The following is a 26,551-nucleotide window of genomic DNA, read 5'->3' as shown; positions in this document are numbered from 1 at the left end:
CCCATGAGGCCTTGCTCTGCCTTCTTGTTTCAGCTCTCATAGTGTAAAAAAATGGTCTTACTGCAGTCTATTCAGTGCCATTTTTCGTGTGTTTGAGCTTTTTCTTGGTGATTTCACTGTTTCAAGTGGCCCCCAACCGTAGTGCAGAAGTGCTGTCTAGTGTTTCCATGGGCAAGGAGGCTGTGATGAGCCTTAATAGAAAACATGTGCGTCGCATAAGCTTTTTTCAGGCCCGAGTTATAGTGTTACTGCCGTGAGTTCAAGGTTTATGAGTCGACAACATACTTTAAATTAGGTGTCTTTAAACAGAAACACACAAAAAATAAAGTTTGTGCTAAAAATACAGTTGTAAAAAAATAGAGCTGTACAGATCTGTTGATGAACATGTTGTGAGCAGAGGCACGCAGGAACCTAACCCTGTAAGTCCCCTAGGAGCCTGGTCTTGTATTCACTAAGTCAGTGTCTGTGATGATTTTATAGAACAGAACCACCACGAATAATGTATTACAATGTATCATAATACTTCTTAACTTTCCTCCCATAGTCTAAGTACTCAAGTCAGAAAACTGTGTTTTAATGGGAAATGTATAATATTGCAATAGAAATAATGATCTTATTTGTCCACTTTGGGGACTTGTAGCTCCATATGAATTCTATCATAAGCAATACGGCAGCACATCAGAGCGGTCAGGGTTCAGGTTCTGAAGCTGGCCTTCATGGGATCAAATGTTGCCTCTACCACTATCAACTAACTGGCTTTCAGCATGTAGATTAGCCTCACTAAGTTGCCTCACCCATAAAAAGTAAAAGTGGAAAAAGCTAGCACATACATACAGGATTCTGTGAGGACTAAGTGAATAATTATAAAGCACGTAGAAAAACACTCATCATATAGGGAGGGCTGTATAAAAGTTAATTATTAATATCTGCTAGAGTTTTGTAGATCTGGCAAAAGTACTGACAACATTCACAGTAGCTATGTCTACTCCAAAACATGAAAACATTTGTGATTCAATTAAAATAGCAACGATCTAATGCCGTTTAGTATAGGACGGTGACGCACACATACGTCTCCACTTAACAAAAACTCACAATAAACAATTACCTTGCAAATCAATGAAAATTTCTACAGATAATGCTTTCCTGAAGAACTTGAAAAAAATGTGATTCAAATACATTTTTCATTCCTTTTTAAACATAACCCCATACCCCTCACGCTATTCTAAAACACCTTCTCCATTTCAGCAAACACAGATTCCAACCCTGCAGTTCTCAGGCCAACAAAGTGGAAGCCCCCCCGACTCCTGCTCTTTTCTCAAGCCCCAAATCCAATCGCACACCAAATACTGACAACTCGACCTTCCAGATACTCCCACATGTCGGCCACTTCTCACCACCTGCACCATGTCTGGCCCGGACAGTGGGACAGTGTCCCCTAAGAGTTCCCCCCGCCCCTTTGTGTATTTTCAACAGAGCAGCCAGAGTGGATCTTTTTAAATGGATGTCATATCACGTCACCTCTCCACTCAAAACCCTCCACAGGCCCCCGCATCACCTGGGGTAAAAGTAAATTCTAACGTCCAAGCAAGGGGCTTGATGAGCTCCTGTCGCCTCTCTGACTTCTCGTTCTGCCCTGCCCGTGTCCACTCCATGAGAGAACTGCCTGGGTCTCCTTTGCTCTTCTTCTAACACGAGCCACTGCCCCACAGCTTGCCCTCACCCGTTGCCTCTGCCCAGCCCACGATGCACCCACAGTCCACGAGGCTCACAGCTCAGATGTCACCCCTCCATCAGGACATCCATTAAGACTCTCTACCCCTCTCTCCTTGCCCCTCCAACATTTCGCTTTAGTTGACACGTTGTACACTTCATCCACTTTGGTGTTTTTTCCCGTTTCTCCCCAGTAGAATGTAAGCTCCAAAGAGGCAGGGATTTGTCCTTCTTTTATTCACTGCTGAGCCCCTCAGTGCAGAACAGAAGGCACTCAAATATGTAAGTGCACAGTGTCCCTTACTCATCAGTTTGGAAAATGGAAAGAAGACTGGACATGCAGCGCTGAACAACGAACGATGACATTTAGTTCTGGAAGTAAAATAAATCTTTCTTTTGAGGTTGTTAGCAGGAACATATTTCTATAGTAATTACGATTTTTATGATGATGTATTTCACCCACATTTACTTGAAAGCAAATTATTTCTATGGATGGATGGTGGGCTAGTTATGACATGGTGGTAATGAGGCTACTCAGATTTGCTGAATCCATTAGTCAAGTTACTCAGTGGTTACACGTACATTACTTGCTTTGGTTTGTTTTTGTCATTGTTCTATAATGTAAAATGTCTTATTATTCACTGTGTAGCACCCAGAACATAGTAGTCACTCAATAAATATTTGCTGAATGAATGAATGAATGAACAAACAATAACTTCCTTGACGGCAGGAATTATGTTAAAGATAGTTGGTGATCAATAAATATTAGTTAATGATTAAAGACAGTCATCAGTAAATGAATAACAGCAACGGGCAGATATATAACTTTGCATATGAGGTTGGGTTATTCTATGGTGTGAGAAATAGGGCATTGCAGACCATGAAAATGTTAATAACCTGACAATTATAGATTTAATTCTATGTTTACACATGAAGTAAATCCAGTTTCTAGCTCTCAATTCCGCCTGGTAAAGAAAAGCAATATCATCTGACCTTGAGATCATGTGTGCTGAAGCAAGCACTTCTAAATACAAGTGTAGAATGAGTAGGATGAAGAATTCTAGAATATGGAGGAAGACGAATGTGGCTATAAGACAGGGTCTTTTTAGATGTAACATGAGCTAATAATGTCAATATTAAATTCAGGCTGACTTCCAAACATTGGCCTGCCATTCTTTCAGCCATTTGTGTATGTATTCAGCAAGTGCTGGTATATATACATTGAGTCTCCATAAAGCACTGGCGCTGTTTTAACAGACAGCCATGTATGCACCAGCTAGTTCTGTGACTTGCTGGAAGCTAATAATTTAGGTAATGCCTAACTTAGAGCTCCCTAATGAACACCACTGCTATAAGCTCGATAAGTAATTAATGAATATAAATCAAATTGTTCTAGGCAGAAGAGATATTTATTATAAAGGCAACTGGCCATTAATAAAATTGAGTTATTGCCAGGGGAACAAGTAGGAGTTACAGAAACTGCGTCACACGAGAACAAAGGGAAAAGTAAATCGTATTTAAACAAGCACAACATACACGATAATGTGAAAGAAAAAGGAGCTCAGGCAATATGCTGACGAGCCTAGCAGCAACTGGGGGGAAATGCCAAAGAAGAGGGGAATACAATAAAAGTACAAAAAAAGGAGTGCAGAGAACTCACCTCATCAAAATGGAGCTATCATTGAGTCTGACAAGGACATGAGGGTGTCCCCGTTCAGGACAATGATTTAGTACTTCTTCAAATTGTTGTTATTTTTCTAAGCATCTGTTTTGGGAAATGGGACTGTGCTTATTGATTTTCCTTGGAAGACACTGTTTAACCTCAACGGGAGCAAGGCACATGTATATTTCCTCAGTTATGCAAAGAGTCACAAGGAAGACCTAAGTAATTTGCCACTATATGTCTAACTTATTTCTATAATTATAGTGTAATTGACACCCCAGGTACCAGTCCTCACGGGCTGCCCTAATCCCAGCTCTGGTTATAAACATGCTTCATTCCTGCCGTCTGGGTGGTCCAAGTTATTTGCTACTTCTAGTCTATCAATCAGTGGTATTTCTGATACCCATGCTACTCCCGGCAACAGTCCCTATATGCTGAAGGGGAGTCATCTGCAAGTCGTTATAGCTTCTGCACCTTGAAATCACAACCCTGCCATGTACTGAGCCCTTCTCTTGGCTGTCCCTGTGACATTAAATTGTAAGAATCCTATGAGATGCCTAGACCAGGACTCAGCGCAGACACTACAAAGAAGGTAGATCCTCTTACTCTGTTCCATCAGAAATAAGAAACAGATATTCTATAATGAAGGAAGGAAATCTTGGCTGGCAGTGAAATTAAGGGCTGACAAACTCTCTGAACTCAAGAAGGGGAAGTCTTCATCTAGCAGTGTACATTGAGGAAATGGAAGAAGGATTTTAAGAATTCAAGCTCAGTCGCATGAATATTGGTTCCTGAGAATTGCATGAATGAAATGAAAATAGAAAGCCTAATTTGGCAAAGGTTTGGTGTAACTAATCATAATTACTGAGAGAAAATAAATGGAGGTGGGCCTTGAAAAAGTGACTCTCAACTAATATTCTGAATCTCTCGACTAATATTCAGAAAAAAAATAAAAACATAGGAAAACCACAAAAGCTATGAATCTAACTCTTCTATCTCATTCTCATATAATTATAGCCCAGCTTCGCCCAAGTCATCCAGTGGTTGAACTACCCAAAAAAAAAGTTTCAAACAACTACTATAGACCAAGCCATTTCTTTAAAAATCTAGCCTGGTGTCCTATGAGTTCTGAGAATTCCAAAAAGTTCACAGTTGATGATTTCACAGTATCACTCAAAAGACCACAGAGTTCCCTTCTGAGAAGTGTTTTAAATTTTCCTTTAATACTAAGCAAATACTAAGTAGATCTCACTGCCTTTGTGCTGACTTGTTAGTTTAATTCCTCTTAGGCTCAGGTTCTATAAAGTGAAGATTTGTTCTTATAAATGAGTTAAGTACTTTTTCATGTGTTTTCCTGTAGAGTACTAGTTCCCCCAAATGATTCTATTTCAAGCTAAATTGTCTTTATCTCCTTTACCTTTCCTTATTTATTTATTATAGCTGCCATCTTCCAGGAGTTGAAAGGAACACATTTCTAGTGATATAATACACTTCTACTATAAAAACAAAAAAAGTTTACAAATTCTTGAGGGACAAATTAGACTAAACTAGACCAAATTAAACGTCTTACAAGATTAAGGAAATCTCCATTCATGGTCTTCATCCTAAACGACTTCTGCTTAGGATTTTAAAAAGGGGGAAGAAAGCAGTGTAGTGGGATTGTGTTTTTTAAAAAAGGATATGTTCAAGTCCTAAGGCTACTATCTGTGAGTGATCTTCTATGGAAATAAGGTCTTTGCAGATCAAGGTAAGATAAGGTGGTATTGAGTTAAGGTGGACCCTAAACCCTACGACTGGTGCATTTATAAAGAAAAGAGAGGGGTATTTGGACACAGAGACACAGGGAAGAGGGTCACGCGATGATGGAGGCAAAGACTGGAGTGATGCATCTGTAACCAAGGACCACCAAGGACTGCAAGGGATCATAGGAGCTAGAAAGAAACAAGGAAGAATTCTTCCCTAGAGCTGACATAGGGCATACAGCTTTGCCGACACCTTGATTTCAGATTCCTGGCCTCCAAAATGTAAGAGAATAAAGTTCTCTTGTATTCAGCTATCAAGTATGTGGTAATTTGTTAAGACAGGCAGCATGACCCTGGGGAGAAAGGACAGACTTTGGACAATGACCTTAAGTTCAGAGATATAGTTTGTTTTTTGACCTATGGCAAGTTGCTTAATATCTTTGAGCACCAATTTGCCTGTATGTGAAATTTTGAGGGCTCATGTGAAAAGCCAGGCACATAATACAAAATCATTAAGGAATTATGCAATTTTTATTAATAAAGGGAAAAAAAGCAAATCATTCATTCTTACTCTTATATTCTAGTATGCTTTCTAAAATATCCTGCATAATTTCTTAAAATCTTTGTTAGAGATAAACTAATCAGAAAGAATCTCAATTCTAAAATAATTATAGTACGTGCGAGGACCCATGTCAGGGTCTAAGCTGTAACTCAAGACAATGACAACAAATAACTCCAGTGATTTTTATACTTAGAGTTTTCACTTTCATGTAAACAAAAGTTGTAGACACTTCTTTGCTAGATTTAAACAAGAGAAGAAGATTCAATATAAGCCACAGAGCCTTACTATCATATACCTAGTCTGGCTAAAAATTAGGAGAATGAATTGAAAGACAAAACAACAATTATCAAACCATTTTAGTTAGCACTGACTTGCGAGGTATCAAGGCATATAATTTCCAAGAAAAAGGCAAGAGGAATAGAGCTTGGTGTGACATCTACACAATTTGTTTTATGAACTATGTGGTGACCCACAACCTTAGTCTCTAATTATCTTGTAATTCCAGGCAAATAAGTGATGACATATGCACACATTTTTTTTCTCACCTGAAGTATTATATATTGTGAAGTATTATTGGTTAAATATGCAGACTTTTATATGCCATCAAATCTTCAAATGGTAATAAACTGAATTGCTTTACTTACTAATACAAGCAGTAGGACAACATCAGGGTTATCACATGCACAAGCAATGTGCATTGGTGTCCAAAAATCTTCGTCCTGGTGGTTGACATTGGCCCCTCTGTCAATCAGGATCTCTGCAATGAAGACATTATCATACCGGGCACACTGAAAAAAGAAAAAAAGAAATAAAAGAAAGTATACTATGATAACAAACTATGATAGGCTTATTTGGAATAAACCTAATCCAAATTTCCTTTCCATAGGTAGACAACTTCAATGCCAATTTTTGAACTTGGGAGGTGGAGCTAAACTGGGGAAGAATGTATTCATGTTCCCCAACTAACCTACAAGGAAAGAAGCATATGTAAGACTGAAAGGAAAATTGAATCCATGGACAGTGGAAAGAAAAATAGACTAGATATTATAGAAGACAAGATTAGTCACTTGAAGGCAGTAATATAAATTATACAAAATGATACACAGAGAGAAAAATGACGAAATAAATGAACGGAGCCTCAGTGAGCTGTGGGAAAACTTCAAACTGATTGATAACCCCTCAGACTGACAGCACAGGAAATGGGTACTACAGAGATATATGTATGTTTTTGTTATTATTTAATTACCTTTATAATTAGTCGTTAGAAAACAGCCCAATTTTAAAAAGTAGGCAGAAGATTTGAACTTTGTCAATATTTTATAATAACTATAAAGGGCGTATAACCTTTAAAAGCTATGAATCACTATACTGCACACCTATAACTTATATAATATTGTACATCAACTATACTTCAACTTAAAAAAAGATACATGAATTGTGGTTCACAATTATAACACAGTCATTGAAGAATCTCCGTATCTTTCTTCATTCGCTGGTACTCTCAAGAATGTACAAAAAGGACAATGCAAAATCATGGTGCACATTCCATATGGAAGGAGATTTGAGGGGTGCCACTTTGGGGACACATGGAAGCACTTGGGGCAATGGCAAACACATGAACTTTGAAGGCTTAGTTTCAGTTTTGAACTAAGATATCTGTGTATCTGATGTTCCATGTCATGTGTAGCAATAACAAATAGTCCCTACCATCGGGGCCTGATGATGTGAACCACGACCCCATCCACACTCACTGCAGGTTTGGGTACAAAGACTGATAAGGTGAGGACCAGAGAATAAAAACTAATACATCCATTTTAGAATCTGGGGCCTGGACCCAATTTCTTTTAGGAAATTCATATGCAAGTAATTCCTACTCTTCTTTTTCGTTTTGAAAGCTCCCTCCATAATCAAACCAGATGTGATCTCATCCTTCTGTGCCTGTCAAGATGTCCTCAACCTGCACGTCAGAAATCCACAGTGATGATTCAAACATACCTAAGGTTTAGCTTTCAGTCTTTTACCAAAACATAGTTAATTAGATACCGTGTTTAAAGTGATACCCGCCCTCTCAAGTGACGTAAGTTTTAGATTCACATTTCAGAGGATCGTGAATAATAATTTGACAGCAATAAGTACCTTCTAATCATACTTGTCTGCAAAGATGATGATGGCTGAATATTCCTGGTACAATGTTCTTACAGTATTATTGCTATATAGTAAACTTCATTCTCCCTAGAAAGAATTTTCATCAAGCTAGAAAATCTCCCTCCCAATTCAGGCAGTTTTTCACCATGTTTAGCGATTTCTGGGGACACTTTATGGAACCATAAGAATGGCTGAGGCCCTGCTCTGTCACCCTCAACAGAACTCAGACAACATCAGTTATTTCCACCTGGAGACAAGTCCCCAGCTCCTCCTGTCACTGTCATCTCCTTCTTGAAGTGCCAAGCAGGACTAGCTACATAATTTATGCAAATAGAGGGCCCTTTATTCAAATATTCCTAAGAATTTAAAGATGGCGACAGCAGAGCATGAAAGCAAGCTTGGGTCCTTCTAAGTACAAGGCACACGCCATGAAGCCTGTCCTGAATTTTGAAGCCCCTTGACCAACCTGCCCCCCAGGTGCCTCATGTCCACACACTCTTCCTTTCACTGGACCTCTGGAACAGTCCATTTCAAGCAAACGTTCCTCATCTGGAAATGTCCAGAGAACCTAAGTGGAAATCTATCTCTCTGGAAACACCATCTCTCCTGGAGCCTTCCCCTGTGCAGGTAAAGTTATTCCTTCCTAGGACCCTGAAGAAGCTGGATTATTTTCTCAGCTTATCATGGATTCTTCTAGATCACTGCATGTTCACCTTCACGTGCTTCTTTCTAAGATTCACTCTGTCCTTACATACAATGCTCTTCCCCCAACCTGGTCCAAGCCTTCATCAAAGGTTTAGGAACCATGACCACGGTCTTTGCTCCACTTTTGAGCACCACCAAACAATGAGGCATCAGGTACATTGGGTCACCCACCCTATACGAGAGTTGTAAATGTCTTCCTTCCAGTACTCAGGAATCTTCACCTACCTTGTACTTTAGTTGCCCATTCCTCATGACCAAGATTAGCTCCACGATGAAATATTAAATTCTGCAGTCCCAATCCGTGACCAGAATATTCCATTCTGCCTCTTAGGGTACACTTAGAAAACAACATGGCCGATAGCTCCTTCCTCTGAGACGTTCATGGAATTGACCACAGTTAGAAAGTGACCACTTACACTTTCAACACCAGCTCAGTAGTTCACAATTTCTCTGGCAATGCATCCTTTCACTCATTTTTAAGTTTGTAAACAAAGGTGGTATTTCTCAACGTATAAAAACCCACTACAATGCAAATTATTGATTCAGCCCCAAAGACTCTGAAAACTATAGAAACCAAATCACAAATAAAGACAACTTTAAACTTCAAATGTGTTGTCTTTTCCCCCCACATTATCATAAGGGGTATTTTATATGTTTTAGTTCTGGTTGGCTAAGGAGCAGTATGTCCTGAACGACCCTGAGATCTACCCTCAGAAAATCAAAAATTCGATATACACTGTGTTCACACACTAAATCCTAGGGTTCACAACTGTGAGTTATCTGTTGCCAGTTTTTTTTTTTAAAACTGGAGTCAGATCTACTGTAACGTAAGCTTTCTCGATGATTATCTATTTTCAGTATCTATTTTCCCTCCTCTGTGTTGATTACAAAGCCGTTGGGACAGAGGAGACCAGCAAAGAGGTACTAGGACAACAACCAATTTGATGCAGGTTCATTTATTGAGTGGATACCGTGTGCCAGGTGTCGTTCTGATATTAAAAACTATGTATTTCTGCACCGCCTGGCAGCTCTGGGGGGAGGAGAAGCAATAGGATTTACACAGTCAACTTGGATAAGCCAAGTTCCATTTTCTTGTCCTGTGTTTATGGGTTTTTAGTGGTTCAGAAACATTTCTACAATCAGAGACAGGCAGAGACACAGAGAAAGAGACAGAGACAGAGAGAGAGGAGAGAGAGAGATACAGAGAGGCAGAGAGGTAGAGATTTATATCAGTAGCAAAACGAATTCAAATCTGTTGCAATTTCCAAAATTTTTGACATCACTCTGGAACTTCCATATGGTCCCGTGCATTCAGGGTCAATCCCATGGGCCGTCCTTTTCAGCCAGCGCTTGGATCTCTGCCAAGTCACTTCCATTTCTTTGCCACTATATCACACTGAAGGATCATATGCATTACAGTGTCATCTTGAATATACCTCTTATCACTTTTGCTTTGCATGTATCTTCTCTCTGGTAAGTATTTATACTCCAGATGACCTTGCCGTAGATAAACTATCCAGAATACTGCCTTGAAGTACAGTTATTATTTCTACCGGCATTCCAAACAGCACAGCTTCCGGCCAACGGGACCAGACTCTAATTATGGAACAGGTCGTTGCTAAAGGGGTTCAGATGTACCCCTGATGCACATCCTGAAACTTTAAACTCCTAATAACACTGTTATCCTTTTCCGTGAACGTAAACTCTGCTCCTTCAGCTGCAACACTGGTTTGCTTCGCTGTGAATCGTCAAGATTTTATTAGGCGATGCTGTATTCCAGGCACTGTGCTTGGCAATGTACCCGTAAAGGACCATGACATGGTAATCACCCTTGAGAAATAGACAGTACAGTTCAATGAGATTGAGGGTGTACAGAGCATTCTACAGAGTCACAGCAGAGGGTCCCCAGCTGCCTGGTAAGAACTGGACAATTAAGTATGGGAACACGAGGATTAAGGGGCAGGGGTTGAGACATTCATAACCCACTGATTAAATACGTATCCACTGAGGACCTGCCACATCCCCACCATACGCCAAGCCAGAGGGTTGGTATTATGAACTAGATGTCCTCCCTAATCAACAGCTTACATTCAAGCGGGCAGTCAAGGGAGGCAGTCAAAAGAGAGAGAAGATGCGCAAGTCCAGTCAGCCAGGGAGCTGCCTCAGAGGAGAGCCCAGAGTAGGAAACAGTCTGAAAAACACTGAGGAGGGATGAAAATAGGCATTCGTGGGATTTCATGAAACCTGGCATGTCTAGAGAGTCAATTAAATGATTGGAACTGTTTGCTTAAGGAAGGCCTCTCTGAGTGGGGGAGTTTCATACTTCCCTAAGGGAGAACCTTTCAGGATGCGACACTCCAATTCTCCTAGAAAGACCCACACCAGTGGTTTCAATGCTGGTTGATTGAAAATTTTGTTGGAGGGGAGCACAGTCCCAGGAAGTCTGTGTCTAATTGCCTTCACCCTGTAAGAAAGGGTTCTGATTTTTTACAAATAGAATTCCATTGTTGCACACATAAAACAAAACAGAACAAAACAAAAATCTCACCAGTAACTTCACTTGGGAATTTTTCTTTTTTATAATTGATGTTGAATGAACCAGTTCTGTGTGATCTATTTACTCAAAATGGAAAAGTCACTCCCTTCAGTTTCTGACGGCCTTCCAAGGATCCCCACAACTTGCTCTTCCATTCCTTTTTCACCCCCTAGGTCATGCACGTGGGCCATCACAATAAAAATGCACCCACGGTTTGCAGAACAAAGGTATGATTTTCATTCAGGATCCAGCTGGATACTGATCTACATCCTGGACTCAGACTTTCCAGTTATGATGCCATGATTCTCATGGACCAAAGAGATATAGGATTTTTTTTTTTTTTTTTTCCGGTACTCGGGCCTCTCACTGTTGTGGCCTCTCCCGTTGCGGAGCACAGGCTCCGGACGCGCAGGCTCAGCGGCCATGGCTCACGGGCCCAGCCGCTCCGCGGCATGTGGGATTTTAAAAAGCAAAGCACAGGGCTTCCCTGGTGGCGCAGTGGTTGAGAGTCTGCCTGCCGATGCAGGGGACATTGGTTCGTGCTCTGGTCCGGGAGGATCCCACATGCCGCGGAGCGGCTGGGCCCGTGAGCCATGGCCGCTGAGCCTGCGCGTCCGGAGCCTGTGCCCCGGAACGGGAGAGGCCACAACAGTGAGAGGCCCGCGTACCGCAAAAAAAAAAAAAAAAAGCAAAGCACAGTCGGGAATTTGAATCTTAAATCACATCCTTGAAAAAACATAAAGGGGTCATTGTTCACAGCCAATGGCAACTCTACTTCCCATTCCAGGACCCTGCATCATCCTGCAGTCTCACCAGACATCAGAACGGCCCAGCTCTCTTTCTCTCAGTGACATCGTCCTCTCACTTCCATCTTGCCTCTTCGTTTGCGTCTCTTTCTGCTGCACTGTCCTGGATGGATGTTCCCCCCCATTCCACCTCCCCCAAGGAACTCCCCAGGAAAAGCCCCTGGAGAGGGCATGTGGTCTTCTGGTAGGATTCCTTTTTTTGCTAGAAGGTACCCCTGCAACCTTTACCCTTGTTTTCCTGGGAAAGCAAAGGAGTTACGTGGTCAACGCCCAGACGCTCTGGCAAGCAGGGCAAAGTATGGATAACTTCCACGTAGGGACTCTTTTTGTTCTTTAATACCTAGGTGGTTTCTAAAGTAAGATATTCCTTTAAACATTGTCTCCAGAGTCCTAACATTCTGCTTCTTTTCATAGCATAATATTTTCTGCTTGATTTTAAAGATGAAGCCATTGAACTGCTGCTGCTGTAGTAAACTGCTAATTATCTCTGCTTCTTACAGCTCCTGAGACTTCAGAGAAACTTAGAAGAAAGCCCGAAGAACAGCCCGATTCGGAGACCCAGATATTCTTGTAAGAATAGAATAGTGATCGAAACTTTTAGAATTTAAGCTTCTAAAGAAAACATAGTTCTAAGAAGTATTTTGTATTAATTTGTTTCATTTGTTTTATTTTCATCTTTTTTTTGGCCATGCCGCACAGCTCGTGGGATCTTAGTTCCCCAACCAGGGACTGAACCCCGGGCCCACGACACTGTAATTTCTTTCATTATGTGAAACATACATGCTTATTATTTAAAACATTCAAGCTATATGTAAAAGAGTAAAAATGAGATCTTGTCTCCTCCCCAAACTGTCACTGTTAAAAATTCCTTGTCTATTCTTCAAGATTTTCACAGCTGTTGAAAAGATTCTCTGCTCTCCTCCCTGCCACCATGTCTACCTGTCTTGAGTGTAACATATATACTATTCTCTAATCTGCTTGTGACATTTACCAAATATCTTGGGCATATTTGCACATCCAATGCAGCTTGTTTTCATCAGTGATGTGGAACTCCACTGCTTAAATGCCTGCCTTTATGTTAAAATGAAAATTCACCAGGTAAAAGAAAGAAGATTTTCCTATTTCTAATGTATTTCACTTAAGCTTCACTATGGTCTCCTGCTGTCACAGCACAGAATCAAAAGAACTCGCATTGCATACTCCATGCAAGAGGGTTTCCTTACAACCAGGAGCTCCTTCTTCATAGCTTATGTATGAAAAGTCATAATGTAAAACTCTGGACAGCATTTTAGCAAAGTTCCATGTGATTCTGTTTTCAACTCCATACATAGCATTGTTCCTTCCAAAGAGTTACAGCTGAGTTTTTTCTATATTGCCCTCACAGAGACTAAAATCCTAGGGTGCAGATATTGTTACTTGTTGGCATTATTTCCCCTCTAATGGTACCTGATACTTGCGATACACTTGATTCATAAATTATTGAATGAAGAGTAGATAAACATGCAAATTCAGACTTACTGTTGAAAGTTTATTTTAAAAGATGATAAAACTACAGATTGTATATGATGAAAAAATATTAAAACCTGTTTGTCAATTGTCTACCTTTAATACAGAGGGAATTATTAATCTCCAACTTAAATGTTACTGTGGCGTTTCTACCAGGAGTCTTCCCAAGACCTCCACTTACAGTGAGGTGCTCAGTGAATAATAACTGAGTTAAACAAGCGAAACTCTGGGGAATCTCAAGGACTTCCACAGTTTATTCCTGATGCCCTGCATGCGCATACGATGGCATTTTCTCAAAGATGCTGCTCTAACATTATGTAATTAGAGCTTCGGCGCTGATAAAGCCTCAGGCTTCACACTGCAGGATGCCCAAGAGGTGGGGTGAGCACAGAGCTGCTCACGCTTTACATTTTTGAGGGCGAAATTGCCTTTTTCAGTACCTAAGGAATTTTGAAACCCTGTAATTGTGTCTCTCTGGCAACCTGCAATTTTTCATTTTTTTTTAAACATCTTTATTGGCGTATAATTGCTTTACAATGGTCTGTTAGTTTCTGCTGTATAACAAAGTGAATCAGTTATACATATACATATGTTCCCAAATCTCTTCTGTCTTGTGTCTCCCTCCCTCCCACCCTCCCTATCCCACTCCTCTAGGTGGTCACAAAGCACCGAGCTGATCTCCCTGTGCTATGCGGCTGCTTCCCACTAGCTAGGTATTTTACGTTTGGTAGTGTATATATGTCCACGCCACTCTCTTGCTTTGTCCCAGCTTACCCTTCCCCAGTAATCCTGGGAAAAGGAGGCTCAGTGCTGAGCCCACATTCCTGTAGCCGTCAGGAAGTTTACTTACATGTGTTCCGGTTTCAAAGCCACTTTATCTTAGTCTCACAAAGTCTAACAGTATAAAAATGCAGTGTGTTTGCATTGGACCCAGAGCTAATGCAGCACTTCCCATCTACCTCATCACCTTCATCTTCTCATTTCTTCTTTCTTCTGACTCTACTGCCTTTAGACTCGGTTACCTGGACCTTCTCATTAGCCAAAAAGATCCTTATATTCTGACAGTTCATCTATCCATCCACTCATTCATTCATTCATTTATGATGTGTTGAGTATCTACCATGCATCACATGCTAAGGATATAAAAGTATCTAAGACATCACAGTTTCTGAAAATTCAGTCTAGCAGCAGAGAAAAAGGGCACATCCTCCATTAATTACAATCCATTGTGACAAGATCGACAGCAGAAGCAAGGCTCATGTGTCACGAGACCTTAGATACAAGAGTAATTCAGTCTTATCAGGAACATGAGAAAAGGCTTCAGAACTACCTCTGAAGGTGGCCAAGTGGTTTCATCATTTTCCTCTTTCTCTATCACCTGCTTATCCTGCTTCCAGGTCTGCTGTAATCCATGGTTTATTTTTCTTTCTCCCTCAGAAAACTAAACTCTGTTAGACTGTGTTTTGCATCTTTGCACCCCTAATACCTATCACAGCATTATATATTAATTAATTAAGTAGTTAACGGGTTCATGTGCCTACCAGACAATCTACTGAGCACCTACTAAGTGCCAGGCACTCTCCCAAGTGCTGCAGATATAACAGTGATGAGAGGCCAAGTCCTAGCCCTCCTGGAGCTGACAGTCTGGGAAACAGAACATAATCACCTGAGCCTATGATCTGTTTGGTGGCAACTGTGTTACAAGGAATGAGACAGACAACCGGATAAAAGCTGAGCTGATGGTGGGGTGGTGGGAATGGGCTGCCGTATCCTTTGGGACAAGCCCCGGAAGGTTGTTCTGTTAGATGATTTTTGAGCAGAGAGGCGAAGCAAGCGGGGGAGTGAGCCATGCAGATTTCGGCAAGGGAATGTTCCAGTGGAAATAATGGTGAAAGCACATGGGCAGGGGCATGGTGGGCATATTAAAGGACCAGCTAGAGCAGGAGGGGGTCCCTGGAGATGAGGGCACAAAGGTGTGGGCACGTTCCACGCGGCCGTCGCAGGACTCTGGCGTTTGCCCTGAGTGGGAAGGGAAGTTCCTGGGGCATTTTGATGGAGTGACACGATCTGGTTGCTGTGGGAGAAACAGACTGTAGGGTCCACAGGGACGGGGCTGGGGAGGTGAGGGAAGAAGCTGCTGGTCCCGGGAAGAGGGAGGGTGGTTTATCCAGGTGAAGAGGGACGGCAGCATTCTGGCTGTATTTAAGGTGAAGGAAGCAACCGCTGCTCGGCTGACTGGGAAGATTGAGGTTTAGGTGCTCATTAAAGTTGGATACATCATATACTGGGTTGGCCAAAAACGTTTTTCCGTAAGATGTTACAGAAAAAGCCCGAACGAACTTTTTGGCCAGTCCAATGTATGAAGAAGTGGCCATACTTCTCTTCCTTTCTCTCTCTTTCTTTCAAACACACACACACAGGGTAAGAATACATTACATTCCTGGTTAATACCAACAATGAACTGACATGATTTGTTCAAAGCAAAGGTCTGTCTTCCACTAGCCCAACTGGAATAATTTGCTGTCTGAAAACTTAATCCAGGTATCACTGGGGAATTTACTGGGGAAAGACTACAGTATTTATAGTTAGATGGTCAGAGTTTAAGCTCCAGTACTATCTACTACCGTGTGAGCTTACTTCTTCTACTTCTCAGCTTCTTACCTAATAAAGTACTGCACCTCCTGGTAAGGATTCCAAAGAGAGTGACCAAGAGGAGAATCTTTATCTATGGAAAGCTGTTCACAGCATGTCCTTAGTCTAAGATTGCTTGTCAAAACCAAACCTAGGATCCAGGACTAATGAGCCCTTGAAAATGTCACGTAAGCTATGTAACGATCGGAGGAGAAAAGAGAGAGGTTTCAAAACCAAAACACTCCAGAGAAGGAAAAGGGAATCCAGAAATCTCTCTTTCCATCTCAATCAATGCTGGAGAGAAATGGCTGACGTTCTTCTATGCTGTTCCCCATCAATATTCGGAGGTATTTTTCCACTCCTCTGTGTGCATATGACTGCCTGCACCCCAGATGCCTCCAGTCTTGGGCAGACACAAGGTTCTCTCGTTGGCAGTGGTTCTCAACCTTGGCTGTAAATTAGAATCACCTGGGGGAGCTGTGCCCCACCCCGATGTTCCATCTGCATCCCAGAAAAATTGAGTCAGAATCTCCAGGCTGGGGGGGGGGAGCTGGGAGGCAGACACTGACATCTTACAGCTCCCAGGTGATTCCAGGGGGCAGACAAGGCTGAGACCCAATACCAGATTAGGGAGCTTCCATCAGATCGATGCGTGACCTCCTTTAACATGGATTGCTCTAATGTGAGGAAATACAGCATTTTTTAAATATTGGTAGACAATTCTCAATTAGGCTTTTATGTTATGTTAATATTCGCGTTTTTCAAAATCAAGTTTTAAGCTTCAAATTAGCCCTGAAGACCACTAAATGGAATAATTATTGACATCCCCTTTTACTTCATTTTTGCCCTTAACTGAATCAGCAAAAAGTTCTTGCATGTAAAACTACTGTATTTATTTGTTTATGTGGTTACTTGTTTATTCACTTAATCGTTCCCTGCTTGTTTCCAAAAGAACGTAGTAAAGTTTTATTCACATTTATACGATCTGGGCCACAAGCTCATTGGATCAATAAAGAAAGTGAAAGAAAGGATGTCAAAGTAAAAGAAAGGATGGCTGCCTGATGCTCTATAATTGATACAACATTGTTTTGCTTATTTGTTGAATACTATTCATGTTCAAAAGCATCTTCTTTAGGGCAGAGACTTGAACTCCATTATTTACGAACTATAATGTGAGTAATTAACAAATATTAATGTATCATTATCCAAGCCTGTTAACTTGAAACACATCATCGTTCTGATCATCATCAGTTACACGTGCATTTTGCTACTGAGTCTGGAGCCCCTAATTGGTTCCCCTTCCACTTGGTATCACCCACGCTCACCCGGTCATCACAGCTCTTACCAGATGGAGCAGGGTCCCTCCTGAAGACATGGGCATGTGCGGGTCGGCCCCCTCCTTCAGGAGCCGCAGCGCTGGAAGAATGAGAGAGAGGAGAGTTACACGGCATCCTTCTTCAACATCCTGAATCAAAAGGTGCAGCACTTCATTAGTATCTAAATCTCAAATAGCCATGAAAGCCAAAGGAGATGCGCGAATCGCCATCTGACCTTTGTGTGTATTTAAGAGCGGCGGTGTTTCTGTTCACATTGAAACTTACTTGTTGGTCTGTCAGCCTCAGGACCCATTACAGCCATGCAAATTACTCAGAAAGGGGAACACACTTTGACATTTGTTTTTTTGAAGTGCCTGGCTTGTGCATCCTTTATAGAACACAAATAAATAAATAAAAAGAAAGAAATGACTCCACTAGGCTCATGTATGCTTTAGTTCACTTCACTTTTTTTTTAACTCATTAGGACTTATTGGCTTAAAACAATAAAAGTTCACACTCTGTTTAAACTTCCCTTCCTGCAATTACCCCTTAGCCCTGTTTCCATCATTCTCCCAAAGCCATGTGTATCTAAATTAGTAATGTCAGACAAATCAAAACAGATGTTACGCATCAGAATAAAAGCACAGCTGGAAAGTGACCTATGTTTCCATTTGAACAGCAAAGGTGGACTGGGTAGGACATGGAAAGCCCTTGGGAGATGGATTATGTCTCATTCTCTGCAAATTGCCACGGGCTCCAAGAGGTCCATCCATTCCCCAAGACACGATCCCAGTTTCCACGGTTAACGGCAGTATTGTAGCTTTCATAACAAGCCATTCATGCTTTGTCCACAAATAACTAAAGCAAAAGTTCCTCTTTTAGTCCCTTATTACACAGAACGGTACAAAATGGTTCGGATTCAAACTCATACCTCACTGAGCATACTGTCTTTCCTTTAACTTTCTCCATAATCCGCAATGTCGGCAGAACACATACCCTTTCCTACGTCACCCCAAATCTTCCCTGTGTTCCAATCTCTAGTTTGTCACCATCTTCCCAGCTCTAACTGGGCAGAGGGCAGACGCATCTCGTTCCCCCACATACTTTTACCCTTAATTTTAAAAAGTCTGTTTGTGACAACAGAAGGTTCATTAACTATGTTTACCAATGGTTTTGTCAGAATCAAAATAGCGCCTTTACCCTAATAGTTATTTGTTTAGCAAATGAAATCATTCATCTTGAACCAGCTGATATCTATTTGGTGCTCTGTATTCTTTACAGCAAAGAATCTGTACTAGTGTGATCACAAATAGAGAGGAAGATTATGTTATATAGTTAAAACATGACTAAAATGCTGTCAGATTTCTACGTAGAATCCACCATGCACACATGTGGTGAATTACACATAATATAGATCTGTGACACGCTGGCCTTGGGGTTAGACAGATTTGAGGCCGAGCCCCACTGGGAAAGCTAACTCACCCTCCTGGCACTGCGTGAGGCTCACTAAATGATTTTTATTAGCATAATTACTATAAGTCATGAAACCCATAATAATATATCTCTGAACACATATCTTAAGATTTACTCTAAATTTTCTCAAAACCTTTTGATCATTAAATGTTGAATTTAAGTGTAGGATATAAGCAACACACATTTACCAATATTCATTGAAGGATGAGTGTACAATTTGTAAGGCAGGATAAAGAGGGTGAAGAGGACCATGTAGGGGATGGTGGGAGAATGATGAGTAAGGGGCAGTGAACAGTCCCTTAGGAGTGGCAGACTGTGTGTGACTTGGAGGAATTTGTTGTGGAGGATATTTTACATCACACTACAGCAGTTGGAAGTCATTCTGTGGCCAATGAAGAGGATCACAGGATATTAAGCAAAGGAGGAAAAGATCCCTTAGGTAAGTGCTATGGACTGAATGTATGTGCCTCCCCCGCCCCCCCGCAAATTCACATGTTGAAGCCTAATCCCCAATGTGATGGTATCAGGAAGAGGGGCATTGGGGAGGTGATTAGGAGGTAATGAGGGTGGAGCCCCCATGATGGGATTAGTGCCCTTATAAGGGGATGAAGAGACTAGAATTCTTTCTCTGCCAGGTGAGGACAAAAGGAGAAGAAGGTCATCTATAAATTAGGAAGCTGGGTACCACCAGAAGCCAAATCTGCTGGTGCCTTGATCCTGGACTTCCCAGCCTCCAGCACTGTGAGAAATCAAAGTTTTTTTTAAGCCACCCAGTCTCTGGTATATTTGTATATTTGTCAGTCTGCAGCCTGAGCAGACTAAGACAATAAGAGAGGTCAGCACAAAGGCTAGAGGGGGGTCTCTTGCTCCCACTTGCAGTTTAAATCCTGAATAAAGGTTCAGGCTCAGATGAGGGGGGTGATTCAGTGCAGCTGGAGGGTTCATGGCTCTGTGTCAGAGGATGCAAAATGGACTAACCAGCCTGGGACACAACAGGGATCGGAGCCACCACTGCAGAAAGAGGGGTCTATGGCAGCACTGACAGCCAAGGTGGGACTGAGCCATCTGGTTCAGGGAGACTATTTACAAAGCACAGAACATGCATGGGTTACCTCCACAGGAGCAGGTGAGCCACAGTGGTGTGCTTGTGGATGCTCAAGGGCAGATGGAGATGGAGATGAGATGGAGATGTTTAGATGATGGATGGATGGATGGATGGATGGAAGGATGGATGGAAGGAAGGAAGGATGGATTGGTGGATGGATGGATGGAAGGATGGATGGAAGGAAGGAAGGATGGATTGGTGGATGGATGGATGGAAGGATGGATGGATGGGTGGATGGGTGGATGGATGGATGGATGGATGGAAGGAAGGAAGGATGGATTGCTGGATGGATGGATGGATGGAAGGATGGATGGATGGATGGATGGGTGGATGGGTGGATGGATGGATGGATGGATGGATGGGTGGATGGTTGGATGGATAGATGGATGGATGGATGGATGGATGGATGGATGGGTGGAAGGATGGAAGGATGGATGGGTGGGTGGGTGGATGGGTGGATGGATGGATGGATGGATGGATGGATGGATGGAAGGAAGGAAGGATGGGTTGGTGGATGGATGGATGGATGGATGGATGGATGGAAGGATGGATGGATAGATGGATGGGTGGGTGGATGGGTGGATGGGTGGATGGGTTGATGGTTGGATGGATGGATATGCACTTAGGAATTTACTACACATTTTACTGCTATAAAGGCTGTGCAGCCCACAATTTATTGTAATATCCACATAGCCAATTGATTCTTACAGAATGATTTAGATGATTTTTACTAAAAATTCCTGTATCCACAGCAAATCTATGGTTACAATTAATGAATGTGACCTTCAAGTTTTGGTTGATATTTTCATTGACATTACTGAGTATGGGCCAGAGGTCAGGAAACTATGAGTGGCAGAGGTCAAATGCCACCAGCATACAGCCCTTGAACTAAGAACAATTTCTGCATCTTGAAGGGTGTGTGAGGAAAAACAATAATTAAAAGAAACAAAAATGTCCAGAAGAATGTATAACACAGACTGTATGTGACCACTAAGTTTAAAATATTTAATATCTGACCCTCACAGAAAAGATTTCCTAACTCCTGAGTAAGATTAAAGTGAAATAATGAAGGATGTCAAAACGTCATCCATCTATCAATGACCTGAGCGACATCTTTGCTTAATCAGATATTAGTTTCTGAAAAACGTAACCATAGTTTACCACATTTTTGGCGGTGTTCACAGTACAGGGGCTACTGACACATTTTTAAGTATAACCTGCATCATTAACATTTCCTCCATCACTCCTTTAATTCTAGACAATCATGAAGATAAATAAATCAAGCCCTGGTTTGTGGCACTGGCCAATTCTCGGGGTGTAATTCTCCCACCGTGGTTGATCTCAAGCTACCAATGTAGCACCACTGAACCCAGGGTTGGGAGGAGATGTGACCCAGCTCACAATTTTGTGGCATTTCTATCACACACACAAAAGAGATGTAAATAACTTCAAGCGCATAAAGAAGAGAAAAATGTAGTGAACTGATTAGGAAGTGATGCGCTTTGAGCTTTACCGTCGTTTTTTATTAGAATCTACTTAATTGTAAGTTTATACACTTTAGTTTTTATTTATTTATTTTTTTTTTTAAATCCTGTGGCTTTTTCTTTTTTTTTTTGCGGTACCCGGGCCTCTCACCGCTGTGGCCTCTCCCGTTGCGGAGCACAGGCTCCGGACGCGCAGGCTCAGCGGCCATGGCTCACGGGCCCGGCCACTCCGCGGCATGTGGGATCTTCCCGGACCGGGGCACGAACCCGTGTTCCCTGCCTCTGCAGGCGGACTCTCAACCACTGCGCCACCAGGGAAGCCCTATACTTTAGTTTTTAATACAGGCTTTGTTTAACAGTTTTACAACCAATTCATGAACTCCTGACATTTCAACAGTCGGCTCTCAGGGTCTATGAGAGTAAAGCCCCAGCACAGTACGGGGAGTGGCCCCGAGGTGGATTAGGGGATTGGCCAAGAGCGCCCAGGAAGGACTCTGTACGCAGCAACCGCAGAGCTCCCTTCCTGATGAATAAGCCCCAGCCCTTCCTTCACCCAGCCAGACATCAGCCTCAGGAGGAAAGGAGGGGGAATCTGGCATCTTCTTTTCCTAGGTAGAAGACTGTTTTCTGACAAATGGTTCACACTATCAGATAGAACTAAAGCAGAACCGGAGACTGGATACAGACCGGTATTTGCCCCCAAATACCATGGGTGCAGCGCAAGAATAAGACAAAATCAACTTTTGACTAAATGAGGAAACGTATTCTTCACATACACAGACTGTAGACTGTGCTAAATTCTATGTCTCTGCTAAGGGTTAGAAACGGGACATTGCCTAAGGTACCGAGATGTAAAAATATATTGAAGAAAGTATCACTTGCATAATAAGTACACACTGAGCTTTTCTAAGTACGTAGGGTCTGATACTGCTCTCAGTACTTTAGTACAAGAATTACATCGATTCTCCCAACTCTATGATACAAATACTATAATTGTATTAGTATCAATACAACTGATAAGGAAACTAAGGCTTATAAATTATGCGAAGGAATAATTAAAAATTAAAAATTATGAGATGGTAGCGTGGTGGATCTAAAACAGTGTGGCAGTATGACTCCAAGGACTGTGTTCTTAACCATGAAGAGCATCAGGACACTTTACCTCTCATGTCACAAGGGAGTTGAAAGGTCACCTTCAACTCAGGAACCACAACAGGAATCAAGATCTATGTTAATGTCCTCACAATAACTAATTTTGTAGGAAACTGTCCAAATTTAGGTTAAAACACTTTCTCCAAAAAGGTATGGGTTCACAGCGACTTTGGAACCACACGGTTGGAATCGACAGTCAAGTGAAATGACACCACCACGACTTGGGAGTCTCTCCATTACGATAAAATCTGCAAGGAAACAGCCTAAGGAAAAAGAGCCATCTGGGGACCAAACAGAATAATGAAGTTTAGGCTCCTTTTATAGGGCTGCTGCTTGGAACTGATTCAGCATTTATTGTATATTTGTGGCTTCATCATCAGGCTGCCACAGAAACTCTGTCGAAATGTCTGCGTGGGGGGCATGATTCGATATTTAAAAAGAAACATTCAGTCTCGAAATCTTCAGCTATTGGGGTAAAAATGGATGAAAATACATCATCTTTAATAGAATCTGCAGCTGTCTTCCCCGATGTCCCCACCATCACCAACCATAACCAAACCCAGCGGTCCACCTGATAATTATCACTTTAAGTGTCTAGATATGACTGTGATGTATCTGTGTTGATGACAACCACTGATGATAGTAATTTGATAGCAACTTGATGACAGTAAAAGCACTTTGGCGATCACAGGAGCTGCGGTGGACATCTGAAAGCACAGCAATCTATGACTGCTCTCACACGATTCTCATGATAACAGCGGGTCAGTATTCACAAAGATTTCATGTTTGAAATCAACAGATCCAAGGAAGAGTGAAACAAAACATAACCATGGGCTCTAAATTTTGTCCTCATTAGAAGCCCTGCAAAAAGGCATTTTTTAGACAGAGGGAAGGACAGATCACGTGGCAGAATGTTAGCAAACAGTCCACCTGGTTGAAGGGTACATGGGCTTTCTTTGTATGATTTGTAAGTTTAATTTCATTTCTAAATAAAAAGTTACAATGAATAGCAACAACAAAAAAAGCCAGTGTCATTTTTTCCTTGCAATGATAACAGAAGCATCGGTGTCAGGACTTCTAAAAATGTAGGAGAGAGCTTCCATGACAATTGACAGTCTTCCGAGAGATGCCTGAAAAAGTTGATCTGATGTTATATGTCAATAAAGAAGGGAAGCAAAAAAAGAGGAATAGAGAAGCTATGTTATCAATGCCACAGAAATGCCTATTTGCACAGAACACTGCTTAACATGCAGATTACCTGCCCTACACAGAGAACTCGAATTTTAGGATCTCTAGGAACGACTTGAGGATGGTTTTTTGAATCACTTTTCACGGTTCAGTGCTTTCCAACCTACTTTTCATTATTCTCTCCCACTAAGTTCCACCAAGAAATTGTAAAACCACATACATTCTGGATGTCTGCTGTGTACTGCAGACCCACAAAGGTGACAGACCCACGTTAAAGTTAAGATATTTCTCCCTCAAGAACCGACTTGTCCACCTCTGCGGGCTATTTCTTCCCCCTTTAGAATCATACTCTTGTCCACCTCCAGTTACTCTGCTTCAGTAGTTTAGGGATGGAATCAAAAACTCTGCATTTTAAAGAAACGCTCCAGGAGATTCTGATGCCAGTGTCCCCCTAAAGATGTTTCCTAAAGGAAAAAAAGACGGCTAGGATTCTACTACCTCAGCAAATTACCTCTGAATACCTCAACTAGAGCAAAGGGATTAATTAGTAGAAAAGTGAACAATTCATGGCAGTCTTTTTCCCATGAATTGGCCATTGAAAACTTGGTCCCCACTGCTGGGTGAGCCACAGTATTCCTCAGAACACACAATTTTATTCTCAATAAATACACAGTTATCCAAGCCTACCTAACATGAATCTTGGGGGCATTTGGAGAGGAGAAGGTCAGGATGTTCATGGATGGGGGGCCTCCAGTCAGTACACAGCCTGAGCCTGGGGCAATGATTCTCAACCCTCACTATGCTTTAGGACAGCTAGTAGAACTTAAAAAAGATATAAATGCCCAGGTTCCGTCACCAAATTCTTAAGTCCAGTCGGTCAAGGATGTGCCCATCTAACCATATATTTTTAATGTCAGGGCATCTCAGTGATTATAATACTGGGAAGAGAGGCAGCAGTGGAAACCAGTATCCAAAAGACTGTGTAGCTGGTTTCCATCCCAGCCTGGCAATAATCGTAACAGGGCCTAATGGGTTTTGAAGATCATGGTGAGTATCTGCCTCGAATCCATTCTCAGGTGAGTCGCTCAGTCACACCTTAAGTGGTTGTTTCTGATTTGGGTCAGGTCCACGGGCACCACCAGGACACTCAAGGATTATACCAGCCACTCTCTTGGAAAAGGAGACCACTGAGGTTGGGGGATGGGGTCGGGGCTGCAGTAGGGTTCCACACTTAGCAGAGAGCTACAGACTCATCAGCTTGGTGGACCTGAGAAGCAAGTGGGTGGAGGCCCACCTAAGCCACACTCACCTACCAGGCTTTGGGCAGTTAAGACTAATTCCCTATTATTTGCAAGGGGCTTAAGATTTCTGCTTTCCTACCCAACCTGGTTAAAACTGGATCTGACTAAAAGGCCAGAGATTGTAAGCATGAGATCTAAGATCCCCATTGCCAGGGTGACCCAAATCTCCAATCCCAGCCCAGTCATGCAGCTGTGACCAATGCAACAAAAATCCAGTGAGTGTCTTTTATGTGCTTTTATGTGCTATCTTAGAAATTGGGGTGTGGCAGGGGAGAAATGGGAAAAAATCCTGCCTTCACAGAGCTTATCATCTAGTGGACTGGTGGGTGGAGAAGACAGAAGACAAATAAGAAATAATTAGACACTAGAGGGATTTGCAGTCCTTCTAGAATCTGTGGCTGAATATCTTGAATCTGTTTTGGAAAAGCATTTGACACTTGTTTCTTCGCATGTTGTTTGTAACCCATTTCCTCCGTTCCTCCTTCAAGGACCTTGCTGACATGCAGCTGAAAAGATATTCAGAAAAATGCTATTATCAAACTCACCTGTTCTATAGAATTCTAGCATATATTACAATGTTACCGTATATATGTCTAGTGGGAATCAGGAATGGCTCCTGTACCTAAGCCAATCCTAAATCATTAACTCTCAAAACATTCCAGAACAGACCCAGAGAGACAGCTCATGACAACATGATTTAAGTGCATCATACTTCTTCAGACCTTGATGTGGAAATAGTAAATCCAGAATGCACACAGTATAAATACACGCTGCACTTTTTATGTTCTTTCTCTATAACCCACGGTCAATTTCTATTACGTAACTTGGAGATGCTCTTCGCACATGCCATTGCATTGTACTACATCTTCGTAGGAAATCATATGATTATACATGTGTGGGCCTCATTCTGGACTCTATTTTATTCTTTCATCTACTTGCTCACTTTTTGACAAATCATAGTTGCATATTTTTGCAAAGTTTACTGTGCTTTATTTCAAACTAAAAGATTTTAATGAAAAATTTCCTATATTACTGTATAAATAATAAATACTAAAATTTAGAAATGTTGGTTACTAAGTAGTGACTATTCTTCATTAAATTGACCCACTAAACTAATATCAGTGAGAACAAAACTAAAGTACCTCTTCAAGGGAGAAAAGAAGATATGAGATGGCAAAGTCCTCCTTCATTCTCCAGGACATTTTCTTATCAAAAAAGCCAAGATACATCCCTATCAAAACCCATAGCTTTTTTTTTTTTCCTTTGCAGAAAAAAGAAAAGCTGATCCTAAAATTCATAGGGGACTCGAAATAGCCAAAACAATCTTGAAAAAGAAAGAAGTGGAAAAGAAAAAAAAAGAAAGAAACAGTAAGTTGGAGGACTCACGTTCTGACTTCAAAACTTACTGCAAAGCTATAGTCATCAAAGCAGTGTGGTGCTGGCCTAAGACAGACATAGGGACCAATGAAACGTGACTAAGAATTCAGAACCCATAAACCTATACATTTATGTTCAACAGATTTTCA

At 41.6% G+C, this 26,551-nt stretch overlaps 1 protein-coding gene across 1 annotated transcript in view; it reads right to left on the bottom strand.

Annotated features, from left to right (window-relative positions):
* The window catches only part of MYO16 (myosin XVI), a 427,643-nt gene that overhangs the window by 346,206 nt on the left and 54,886 nt on the right, over window positions 1-26,551 (bottom strand). The window contains exons 3-4 of the mRNA XM_060128880.1: window positions 17,352-17,422; window positions 6,322-6,465 (exon numbers count right to left, since the gene is read on the bottom strand). Of these exons, the coding sequence (XP_059984863.1) occupies window positions 6,322-6,465; window positions 17,352-17,422 (215 nt within the window). The remainder of the gene's footprint in view (window positions 1-6,321; window positions 6,466-17,351; window positions 17,423-26,551) is intronic.

Source organism: Lagenorhynchus albirostris, chromosome 18 (genome assembly GCF_949774975.1).
Source record: "Lagenorhynchus albirostris chromosome 18, mLagAlb1.1, whole genome shotgun sequence".
NCBI lineage: Eukaryota > Metazoa > Chordata > Mammalia > Artiodactyla > Delphinidae > Lagenorhynchus > Lagenorhynchus albirostris.
This window is presented reverse-complemented; position numbering and strand designations above follow the sequence as displayed.